This window comes from Monodelphis domestica, chromosome 4, assembly GCF_027887165.1.
Source record: "Monodelphis domestica isolate mMonDom1 chromosome 4, mMonDom1.pri, whole genome shotgun sequence".
NCBI classification, from domain to species: Eukaryota; Metazoa; Chordata; class Mammalia; order Didelphimorphia; family Didelphidae; genus Monodelphis; species Monodelphis domestica.
The window spans coordinates 290625182-290638139 of record NC_077230.1 but is presented as its reverse complement, the minus strand read 5'-3'; the positions used below and the strand labels follow the sequence as shown (position 1 = coordinate 290638139).

Genomic DNA, 12958 nt, shown 5'->3' with positions numbered 1-12958 from the left:
AGAGTTCTTTATAACTTATTCTTCATTTTCACCAAAGCAGTAAAGATTTTTTTTCACTTAACCTTTTTTACCTATAGAAAAGACTCATTGAATATGACAGGCACAAAATAGAGGCATAGATCAAATCTCTTGATCAACTGTCCAAATTGAGGGGCAAATTTACTCGTTTAGATGGTGGGAAGTCTTCCCTAGGCTAGGCAGGGCTAAGAGAAATGAATTTCAATTGAAAAATGACAGGTTCTGCTACACAGTATGAGAAAGACATGAGGAGAGGAGAGAGACATCAGAAAAGAGAATCTCTGTCCAATGCATATCACTTTGGGCTTATCTTTTTCAGTCTTTTCTCTGTCTTTCTTCTATACACACCAAGCAGGCCTCTCTTCATCACCCAGCTCTGAGCTTCCTCTTGGTGGACCATCAAATTAATGTTGGGGAAAACACCTCTTCACCTTCTCTTCCCACCTCTCACTTTTTGCCTCTTCCAAAATAACTGATAACAACTAGATATCTGAGAGTGGGAAATTATTCTTTTAAGATCAATCACAGCAATGCTAGTCAACACTAACAAACAAGAATTAGCAAACAAGGTAATTTTTTATAACTATAAAACTGCATTCATAGAAAATTTTATGATTCTTTGTTTTAAAATAAAATATCTATATTTTCTTATATTTTTATTTTGTCGAATATTTCCCAATTTCGCATTTTGATATGGTTTGAGCCTCATCAGGAGTCTTGTGGGCCACAAGCTGCCTGATGCCAGACAACTGAACACTTCTGGATGGAGTTAGAAGCCCCCTTTGTTCAAATCCCAGTTCTGTCACTAATTAGCTGTAATGACGTTACTTCACCTCCCAAGCCCTTTTCCAACTCTTGTGTAGAGTGAGAAGGTTGGATGATTTCCATTTATCTTTTTCATCTCTAAAATCCTATGATACTCTAAGAAATGAAGGGCCATCATAGTGGCTCAGTTTCTGCTGAGCAATGTTTCCACTCATTAATATGAGAATCTCTAAAATGTTGATTAACAAAGTTCTTACCCATCAGGCAACACTTTCAATGACTTTTAAGTTTCAAAATTGAATAAGGCATCATTATGGATATTTTATCAAGTAAAGTATCCTACCACCCCCCACCCCTGGGCCATGTGACTTAATAAACAAGCTCATGGTCTTATGGAATAATTTTATTTAAGCACTGAATTTTACCAAATTTGACTTAATTCAAAATTAAATATAAGGTATGTTATAAAAAATTTAACATGAATGTTTTCTTGTAAGGAGATTCATCCACTCTAGTAAATTATACTAAAATACATATTACTCAGGAAGCAAGTCATCTCCTAATTCTTCATCAGCAAAATCATCCTCTTCAATTCGTTTTTTGGCTGCAGTTTTTGGTCTTTCTGTTTGTGGACCCAGTGGATCCACATATGAGGCATCTATGGTTTAAAACAAATGTTTCATTGACTATGTTGTTGTGAATAAAATTACATTTATTTAATGATTCACGAAGATTAAGTTGAAATAATCAAATGCGAAACTAGTTTTTGTCATCAGCAAAATTATGAAATTTGCAGTGAACAGAATGTGACACCAAATTTTTTCAATTTTTTGTCATAAGTGTCCACATATAAAAAAATTCTTAACGCTGCCACATTTAAAATGAAGGCCACTTTCCCACTCTTCATTAGCTCTAGTATACTGATAGAAGTGATGGCACTCACCTATTTCTTTGTTACTGCTACTTTCATAAGGTTCATTTGTCCCAGGTAAAGATCGTAATTTGGCACTCAGACGCTCACCTTTGCTACTGGCACTAGAGTTCTGGCCACTATCTGAAAATATGGGAATAGAAATACACTTGTTTCATAAGCCAGGAAATCATGGAACTGTATCATACATCTTAAACTGTAGCAGGTTTGCCATGAAACAGGCATTTTATCTCCCTCTGAAGTCAATTTCTGAAGGCTATAAATTCCAATTTGGGGGAAGTTAAGAGAAATGCATCTCTTTGGTGGGCTTTAACAAATCAAGAATTGACAACATGGGGATTAAACATATTCTTTCAAATCTGTGTATGCAGAATTTCAAATTTCAATGTAAAGAGATCTGCTTCTGAAAAATCCCAGCTCACATCCTCATGCTGGCAGAGCTGCTGGGTTCTAGTCTTGTCACTTGCTAGTCATGTGTGACTGCAGGTGAGGAGTTTTTTTACCTCTCTGAACTTTTCTCCTTAGCTCTAAAAGGAAGGGATTGGGCAAGGACTGGATTGAGTGGACTAAATTCTAGATAAGCTCAGAGGGCCCCTGTTGAGTATGAACAGAATAAGCACAAAACTTATAACAACAATATGAAATCTATATCACTAACCTCATAGCAACTATTTCCTGAAGAGAATACTTCTGAGAATAAACTTCTGATTTCTCTAGCAGAGAAAAATCCCCATCTGTTATCAGGGTTCTGAAGATGGTTTTATTTCTAGTTTTACCACTTTGGCTAATTTACTTCACTTTTCTGGGCCTCAAATTCCTCATCTGTCAAATGATGAGACTAGAACAAATGATCTCCAGGGTCCCTTTTAGCCTGAGCAATAAACTATAAGCCTAGTTCTTATTCTGACAATTAGCTGAGCCATTTCCAAAGACTTCTGGGAGTGACAATCTTTTTCCTTTCTATTGTAAAATCTTCACTCTTACTGAGAACACGTAACCCATTCAGGACCTTTTTGTTTCTGAGTGTGTTCTTTATAATCATTCTATTGGTAGAAATGAATTGGCACAAAAGCAATAATAATAAAAAAAAAATCCCATCTCTCATCTCCTTCTTCCCACTCCAACATTCCACTCCCACTCCAGATATCCCCAAAAGCCTCTTTTCAGCTATTTTGAGGTCTCTAAAGAAATACCAAATGACAAAGTATTACTAGCATTGCTAGTAAACTGAATTTCATATCAACTTGGTCTTTATACTAGATATGTTTTCATATTTAATGTCATCTGCCTTTAAACACTGGGGGTGTTAGGTATGTTATCAAAGATTTAACATGAATGTTTTCTTGTAAGGAGATTCATCCACTCTAGTAAATTATACTAAAATCCCTGAGGTAAGGTGGGAAAATAAGCTAGTCTCAGCATCTTTCCTATAATTTCGGCTCAAGAGTTGTGCCTTCCATCCTCCAAATAGCAACCTTTCTTCAAAGTACCAGTAATTTAAACATAAAAAGAAAATTCAGATCATCTACCTAATTTTCCATGTTCCAATTCAAAAACAAAAGTTCCATTTGGGCAGGGACTACTTTCATTTTTGTCTCTATATAGCCTGTGTCTAGTAAAGTGTCTGGTCCATAGAAAATGACTAATAAATGCTGGTTGAATTGAATTGAAACTGACATAGTTTAGAAACCTTTTTTGAAAGATTTGAATTATATATGAACATGTTGGATGTCTGCCTCCCCCCCCCCCCTAAAATTCCATTCTACTACAAATTCTTGTTTCTAGATTTGGATAAAGTGATGTATATTTTTTTTTAGCAAGAAACTCTTCAGGAAAGCAAGCCAACTAAGGGAAGTAAAAAGGAAGAGCCATTTTAGTTGTTTTTATCCTGGCTTCATTTTGTGTCTGTAAATAAAGCAGACAGTTAAAATCAAATCAACATAATGCAAATAATCACTGTTTCTAGAGTGAGGTTGAATGTTATATGAAGTCATATTCAACCTTCTAGGTTACAGTTTTAGTTTTGTCATTTGCTGTCCATCCTTGGACAAGTCATTTAACCCAATCTGAGCCTCAGTTTCCTTTTGTGTAAAATAAGGAGGATGAAGTAGATGACTTTATAAGTCCCTTCAATTCTATCTGATTTGACAAAAATAAAGAAATAAAATTTATGTCTTTGCATATCCCAAATTTCAAAATATCAAAAATTCAATTTGTGGGATATTTTGGTTTAAAAATACATGGGTTCTGTCATCAAGGTTTCAAAGATAACTATAACTGAATAGCTACCCTTCCAGTAATAGGTTAAAAAAATAACCTAACATTTAAATCTATTAGCAGGGCAATCTCTGATAAAGGGCACCAAAGGTGCACACTTAGCTGCATAAAGCTGAGTTAGAAACACAAGACAGGAAGATGCCATAGAGACCTCAGTTCAAATCCCAGGCTTTGTCACTTGCTTGTCTTACTAATGATTTTTGGTAAGTTACCCCTCCTTGGGTATGGGGTACAACAAGATGGGGACAACAAGATCTACCTTGCCTTCCTCTTGGGAACATTTTGGGGCGCCAATGAAATGAGGTCATGTGAAAATGCTTTGAAAACTGTAAAGCTCAATAGAAATGTGAGGAATTAGTCAGTACAGACATTTCTGTCTTTATAGCCGGCTGTGAATGTTCTATTCAAAACCCTGGTTAGTCTGTGGGGCCCCATGGAATGTAGCTGTCCTGACAACTACCCAACACTCAGATAAAGAAAAGTTCCAATCTTACTGTTGAAGCAGCATTTTGGACTTGGCCAATGTTTTTCTGCTAATGAAGCCTTGAACTGCCTTTTTGTTTTATTACCCAAGACTGAAATCCTGTCAGCTGGAATAAAGTCTAACTCAACTTCTGCTTAAAGGGAGACTGCACCTTGCTTTGACTGATGTTATAAAAACATCAACTCATGGTAGGCAGGAAAAACATCACACACCTGTCTGAGACATGCTAGTATGCCACATTTCTAAACTATAAGTCTTTTTGTAGGTTAGGTGACTTTTATAACACAGGCTCTATTCACGACACAAATGAATTAAAACTAAGAAACTGGCTACATAAACTTTCACCATATGCTCTCTTCAAATAAAAAAATGAATTTGGCTTATGAGGGAAGAGAGATCTTCGCCAAAATAGTTAGGGAAAATCATCAAGAGCAATAGATATCCAAATGAAAAATGAAACAAAACAAAACAAAAAAAAAACTGAATGGCCCGTGTCTTATATTTACTAAACCTCTAACAGAGTTAAGTTATCATAGAAGACATTTCATATCAAGGATGTATTCAGCATAACATTAACATTTTCTGTGACATTAAACCTAAAGTGTAATTCTGATCCTCTCATACTGGCAAAAAAGTTACTTTGGGTTTTTAAAAGCTATGCCAGCAAAGCACAAACTCTGGTAGGTCCTGCTTGAGTTGGAAAAGTCTGTGAGTGTGGGCTTGGTAATAGACCGTGCATTTGTCTGTCCTACAGGGTCCAACCTAACTAAGTCCATGAAGACTCATCATTAAATAGTGTTCTGTCATCCTGTAATGAATATTTTTTACTTCTTCAACTTATGAAGACTTCTAATGAGATGTGGAAGAAATTTAAAAGGCACAAATGTAAGAAGCACTTATACTAATGAACCCATGGATATTTGAAAACATTTGAGTAAATATATGAATGATACCATAACCTCATGAAATGAAGTAAAACATTCAATTTTCTATCTTATACTTAGCACTGAGAGCAATTAATTTGATCCAACTTGAAAAGCATATAAGCAAGTTATTTGGAGAGATATAAAGATGAAGAAGACACAAGTCTCCATCTAAAGAAACTTACAAACAATAGGGGAGATGAGATGTATACAACCAATTTTAATATAGACTAGGGTAAGGGTAAAGGAGAGGTTCAAAAAGAAGTCACCCAATGAAGTAGGGAGAATAGAGAAAGGTTTATAGAATAAGTTGCAAGTTGAATTAAGCCTTGAAAGATTGATGATGAAGATGGGGTTGGGAAAGGGGAAGTGAATTCCAGGCACTGAGAATGAAATGGGGAAAAGACTAAGCTGAATTATTGCTAGGTTTATAATGAATGGGGGCAGAGGGAAGGTCATGTCACAGAACCTATAGCATACCACCCTTTCTGGGTAAAATAATCAGTAGTAGGAAGATTCTCCCAGAAGCATGTTTCAGAAGTAAGGAACCATGTTCCTGGACTATTGGGGGAAAGAATAGGAACTGATAAAGGGTCTTAATATAAGCACTCCTTCAAGAAGTAAGAAATTATCAGGGGATAACTGATAGGCATTTTCAAATAAGAGAAAGGAAAAGATGAAGTATTAGTAGAATGTAGCTAGATAAACTGAGTCTTTAGGTCAGATGGTCCAGTTTAAAAGGTACTTGACCATTATAGGACTGGATACCACCACAGTAATAGCACACTGATTCCATTTTCATGGATGTCTTTTTGGTAGTTGGTAACATGGAAAAACAGGAAGATTTTGAGATATGGGGTTGGAGAGAGACTCTTTATTTGACTTCTTATATGGCTTAGGAATCAGATACTGCCAGTTCACAAGCTCTAGATGAAGAATATGGTTCCCAAATGAGGAAGGTATTTAGGTACCGGGCTCAGGCCTAGGAACCATTTTTCAATAGACCTCATTTGATATAATGATCTAATTTGGTGAAATAATAAATTAGTGTCTTCTTTGCTAACAAAGTTGTCACCTAGATACCTGATTCAAAGATTTACTTTGTCAGGATTTCTCTAATGATTTTAGGGATAGTTTGATTCTCCTTAGTTCTAGCAGCTTAATATGAAGAGCTTTCTGCTAAGACTAGGTGTCTTTATTTCCAAGGTGTTCTATCAATAAAGGAATATTATTTGATAGGGACTGAGTAGTCTGATGGGGAAGTTCTATTTTAGGTATTGGTAGGTCCCAAACACCTATAAGCCACTTGTTATTTCCAGAATAAATAGTTAGGACCAATCTATTTAAATGAGATGAGACTGAACAATTTAGGGTTGTATGATCATAGATTGGACAGGAGTTTATAAAATGATGGTTTTTGAAAGTCATTTATATCTCATGTGGACTCTGAGGTTGAAGCTCAACCACAAACACTACTTTGATCAGACTGAAACCTGGAGGAAATCATGAAACCATGCTAACCAGAAACTTTACAAATTTATGTTATTTAACCTCAGTCTGGCCTTCATTCGTGCTTGGAAATAATTTTACTTACAGCTTATTGACTCTACCTTATTCCACCTGTGGCTGTTTCCAAATGTCTCTCCTCAATCCCTCCAACTACATTTTCTTTCCTTTTCTATCAGCAGATGACTTCATCTTTCCTAAGGTTAATGTTGTCACACGAGTTCCAAATCATTTTAGAATCTTGTCTATGTTTTCTTTCCCTCTGGTCTCATATAATGATGGTGGCTAGCCTTCTCATCAAGGATGATCATTCAACTTGTGTCCTTGATGTTTTTATCCTCTTCTCACTTCTTTCTTACTCCTTCATAGTCTTGATCTACCAGTCATCCTTTTTCTTTCAAGCAACTACAGCTTCTTTCTCTTAACAAGCCCTTTCTCTTCTGCCAGCATATACCTCATTTTCATTTTTTACTAGACAAGAAAGCAGATCAAGAGAATGCTATGTACACTGTTATTCTTGTGGAAAAGATGGAGGGTTGTGAACTAGATGATAGTGGAGTTGGGAGGATTTGAAACAATGTCCAGATTCAAAAAGTAGTTATTACTAGTCAGATATCATCTTGGAAAGAAGTCTTTAGTGGGATGCTTAAGGGACTTGTGCCTGGACCTGGACAGTTTAACATTTTAATAAAGGGCTTGGACAAAAGCATAGATGGCATGCTTATCAAATTTGCAGATAACCCAAAGCTGAGAGGGATAGTGAGCATATTTGATGTCAGAATCAGTATCCAAAAGGATTTTGATGAGTTAGCACATTGGGACAAATCTAAGAAGATGAAATTTAATAAAAGAAAAATGTAGAGTCTTATACTTAAGTTTGAAAAATCAATATCATAAGCATAAGATGGGAGAGTTATGGCTAGATGCCAGTTGATCTGAAAAAGATTGAGAGGTTCATCAACTAGACAACCAAAGTGAAAATGCTAGGATTTAGACAGAACCCAATGACAGAAATGACAAGGACAAGGATATTTCATTGGCTAGTTATCTTAGGTAATTTTTGAGGACATCATATCTTGCCAAATAATTTGCCAAATGTAGGGAAAAGACAAAAAAAAAGATACTTGTTAGAGGATGGCCTTTAGAAAGTCAATGAATGATTTGGAGGTTTAATGGGCTACAGGTTTGATAGGAATCAGTGAAGTAATGACAGTCCAAAAAAAAGCAAACATAATCTTAGACTGTATCATAGTAGATACAGTATCCATGATAATCTGTCCGAATATTGTGTTCAGCTTTGCGAATCATATTCTGAGAACATTGTTAATTTGCAGAGTCTAGAGGATGACAAACAGGATGATAACGGGCTGTGATGTTATGTTATATAAGAATCCATCAAAAAATTGGGATGTTTCCTTTAAAGAAGTGAAGACTTGGGGTGGGGGTAAGGCACACACAATTACAATTTTCAAGTGTTTGAAGAGCTCACTGGTAAAAGAGAGTTGTTCTTGGCCCCATGAGGCAGAACAAGAAGCAATGGGTAGGGGATGTGACACATAGTAAATTTAGACTTAATTTAAAGAAACTTTTTAACAATCAGAACCATCCAACAAAGAGAATCAGTTATCTTGGGAGCTGGAGGTTCCCCCTCACTTAAGATCTTGAAGAGGAGATTGGATGACCACTTATAGGGTCTGTTACAGATTACAGACTGAAGGAACTTGTGGTTCAATTATCACCTAGAATTGCTGGCATTTGAGGTTTCTTTCAACTCTAAGATTCTGAAGTTTCCTATTTTCTAAAACAAAACCCCCAAATTTTTGCTCATCCTTGCAACCCATTATGCTATTTTTTTCCTTGCTTCTAAAGTTCTTTTACAAAAAACAGTCCATAATCACTTCCTCCACTTCTTCATCCACTCTCTCCTATAACCTTTAGTCTTTTGCCTCTCTAATGAAACTGATCTTTCTCTCATCCACAGGCCTCCAATTCCTTCTTTATTGAAACTACTTTTTTGGTCTTCATTCTCCTTAACCTATACCTACAGAGTCTAATACTAATGCTAAATCTCATGCTCTCTTTCCTTTTGTCTTCCTTGGCAATAATACAATCATAGTTTCCCTACCTCTCTGAAAGCTTCTTTTGCATGTCTCCTTTGCTGACTTGATCTCCTTCCATACCCTAAATATCTATGACTGCTTTTACCTCTCTCTCCTTGCAACTTCTCTGTCTCTTGTTCTAAGTCTATGGCTTTAATTAGCAATGCTACAAAGATGATTATCAAATTTATATTTTTTCCGCTCTCATTTCTTTCCAGAGCATTAGTTCCATATTTCTCAGTGTCTGCCAAATAGCTATCATCACTTGAATGTCCTATAGGGACTTTAAGTTTGATGTGTCAAAAACTGAACATTGTCTTCCCCAACTTTTCAATTTCTTGCTGGTCCAACCATCCTCTGAACCACCATGACTTTAAGCCTTAGAGTCATGACTTGATCCTTTTTCCAAAATTTAATCACTTGCCAAGTCTATTTGACTTGTCTCCACAGTATCTCTTCCATTCATTTCCTCTAAACTACAACCACTGTAATCACCTCATTTCTAGCTTTTATTACCTTTCCTTCTAGCTCTCATTACCTTTCAACATGGACTCCTGTAAGTCTCTTAATTGGTCCTTGTGTTCCTAGTCTCTTGCCTTCCTGATTCTCCACACTAATAACCTAGACAATTTACCTAATATATCATTCTTATCATTCCTCTATTCAAAAACATTTGGCAGTTCCCCACTGTCAACCAAATAAAGAATAAACCCCATTTTCTGGAAATCAAGACCTTCTATACTCTGGATTCAATCTAATTTTTGAGTTTCACTTCATGCTATATTCTAGCTCAGCTGAAATACTATCACTTCTTTTTGTCCCCTCCTTTCCATCATTCTCACAATGTGAGCAAAAACATCAGGGTAGAAGATATTCCATAATTTAAACAGATTCACCATTCCCCAGTTCTCATGATTGAAACCTGTCCTATTCCCCAAGGTCCAGCTCAGATTTTAACTCTTTCAGGAAGCCTTTGGGGATTTCTCCTTTCTAAAATTTCTCTTATCAATTGATCTCTTTTGTACTTAATACTGAATTCAGCTGAGCAATATTTGGTGAATTTGCATTAAAGCTAAATATAAACAAGTAGTATCCCAATAACATTTGTAATATTGAGCTAGCCTTGTTAATTTCTCGGCGCAGGGTCTATACTTTAGGGGAAAGGCTTCCATTAACTCTGAGTCAAGGTAGAAACCAATAGTTGAAGCCCCATGAAATTAGAAAGTTGAAGGTTGAGGATAAGGACAAAGGATCTTCCTTTAATTTGTTTTGTCTATCTAGGATAAAATTTGAAGGAATGACTATTTGTAGATCTAACCGGTGATGTTGTTAGATACTTGTCTAATGGTGATGGCATCATAAGACTTGAAACTAAATTAGGTGCTCTCATTTTCTATACTACCAAAACCAAATTCCTTTCCCTCTTTGGATCTTAGTGTTCTGATATGAAAAATGGGGGATTAGACTACATGATCTCTAGGGCTCCTTCCAGCTCAAAGTACTACTATATTATTTGCTGGCAGGGCTAGACAGAAAAGGAAGCACTGGTTTGGCTGTATCCTACCTGATGCTTCCCCAAAGGGATAGCTGTCTGAGTTTGGAATGGTCTACATTCTTCAGATCTACAAAACCACTGCCCCCCGCTCAAAGTCATCTTGCCTAATCATATGCTATGCTCCCTATTTTGGGTGGATGAGAGAAGTGGAATAGGAAAAGTTCACTGATTGGGTCAAAAGGACCAAAAAAGAGCTTGAAGTGTGGGTTGAAGGAGGGCTAGAGGAAATCCTGCTCTCTCAGCAAGGGAAGAAGGATATGGCACCCTACAAACCTAAGGGGAATGGCTAGTGGTAGTTATTCAGTATACAGGTGGCCTTTTAACAATATGTGGGTATCAATGGAACCCTTGCCTCACACTGTCTCACACTCTCGCTAGACCATAAGCCCACTTTTTGGGCCACCTATGTTTCTCTGATTATATTCTTTACAACTTTTAAAGTGTAGGTCATCACTGGAAATATGCTGTAGCCCACTTGTACCTAAAAGTTATCTCTATATTGCCTTTTGGGTCACCACCTCTACCCTCCCCCCACCCCACTTACTGTGATACTTTGAAGATTGTGGTGTTCCAAGATTACTGATCTTAGATTACTAACCCAAGATTACAGCATCCCTGGAAGAACAACCATAAGTCATAGACTAGATAATGGATATATATATGTGTGTATATATATAATTTAGCTTTTCTTATATTGTTTCACCAACCCCTTTTAAGTATTTATGGATTCATTTGAGAGAGTTCTGTAATGTGGTACTTGATGAATTAAGTACAATAGCATTTGCAAATAGAAGCATCTAGAGGACTTCTCCATCTACAGATAATCCATCTGTCTTCCCATTTGGACCTTGAACAAGAATCCTCCATTAAACTGGTGAATAACTATGGTGAGCATAACAGTTTTATAACTATTGCCCTTTGATCATTCTTTTTTACTTAATCTTTAATCTCTCCTTATTTTCTAGGTCCTTTCCCATTGCCAACAAACCTGACCAGATCTCCCACATGTTAATTCTCATATTTTCATTCAACCAAGCTATGCCCTCAAGTTGTCATCCTTTATTTCTGCTCTTTATCACATAGAAACTTCTATTTTAAAAAATCCATCAATGCTATCTGTCTCTACCTGTTCACCTTCCATATACTTCTCAACCACTTGTAATCTAGTTTCTGAATCTATTATTCAATTGAAACAGCTTTCCATGGTTACCAAAGATCTTATAATTGCCATTGGCCTTTTCTTAGTCCTCATCTTTCTTGATCCCCTCTCTGCTGCTTTTAGACACTTATGTCAGCCTCTTTTTTTTTCCTGGATACTCACTGCTCCTAGGATTTTTGTGACCCTATTTTTTTTCTTGTCTTCTTGTTTGTTTGACCCAGTCTCCTTTACTAGGTCTTTGTCCTACTTCTCGGGATACCCTATGACTTTCTATGTCTTGAGATTTTTCTAATTAAGTCAGAGTTTCTCAACCTGAGGATTCCCAGAGGGTCCATGGATATATTTCAGGAAATCTGTGAACCTGATGAGAAAAAACAAATTACATCTTTATTTTCACTAACCTTTGGTTTTCTTTATATTATTTCTTTTTTATTTCATGTGGCTAAAGACATTCTATTACAGGTGTTTGTCATACAAAAAAATGTTAAGAATCCTTGCTCTAGGTAACCTCATCATCTCCCAAGGATTCAATGACCATCTCTATGAAGAAAACTCACAAATATCCATATTCATTGCTCTTCTTTCTCCTCAGCTATTTAGTCTCACATCACCAACTTCCAGCCAGACATCTCTATCCTCCTACAGGCATCTCCAACTTAACACGTGCAAACCAGAATTCATTATCTTTCTCCCTAAATCCATCATTCCTCCTAACTTCCTTATATCTGTTACGGGTACCAACATCCTTTTAGAAACCAAGGACTGTGTCCTTGAAGTCATTGCTAACTCTTCCCTCTCAATCATCCTACATATTGAACCATTTAGCAAGACTTGCTTATTCTATCTACACATCTTTTTCATCCCCTCTTTTCTACACTTACCTTGCCACAATCCAGAGTTCAGGCCCTTGTTACTTCTTACCGGTACTGTTACAATAATTTAATTGATCTTCCCAATTTTACTCTCTCCTCTTCAATTCATCATAAACACAGCGGTCAAATTTACATTCCTAAAGCACAGGTCTGATAATACTTCTTCCCTGCTCAGTGAGCTTCAATGGTTCCTTTCTGCTTCCAGGGCAAAATACAAACTCCTATAATGGGCACTTAAAACCTTTCACAACCTTGTTCCAGCCTAATTTCACATCACTCACCAACGTGTACTTCCAGCCTATATGTTATTCCTTATGCCTATAATATTCTCTCTCTTCAGTTCTACCGTGGAATCCCTAGATCTCTTCA

General features: G+C 36.5%; 1 protein-coding gene across 5 annotated transcripts in view; it reads right to left on the bottom strand.

Moving 5' to 3' along the window:
- Positions 1 to 1171: 1171 nt before the first annotated feature.
- The window catches only part of IFT88 (intraflagellar transport 88), a 119763-nt gene continuing 107976 nt past the window's right edge, over positions 1172 to 12958 (bottom strand). For all 5 annotated transcript variants that reach the window (XM_007495202.3, XM_001366349.4, XM_007495201.3 and 2 more), the window contains 2 exons: positions 1727 to 1837; positions 1172 to 1441 (listed from right to left, as the gene is read on the bottom strand). In XM_007495202.3, coding sequence (XP_007495264.1) covers positions 1320 to 1441; positions 1727 to 1837 — 233 coding nt within the window. In that variant the 3' untranslated portion in view covers positions 1172 to 1319. The remainder of the gene's footprint in view (positions 1442 to 1726; positions 1838 to 12958) is intronic.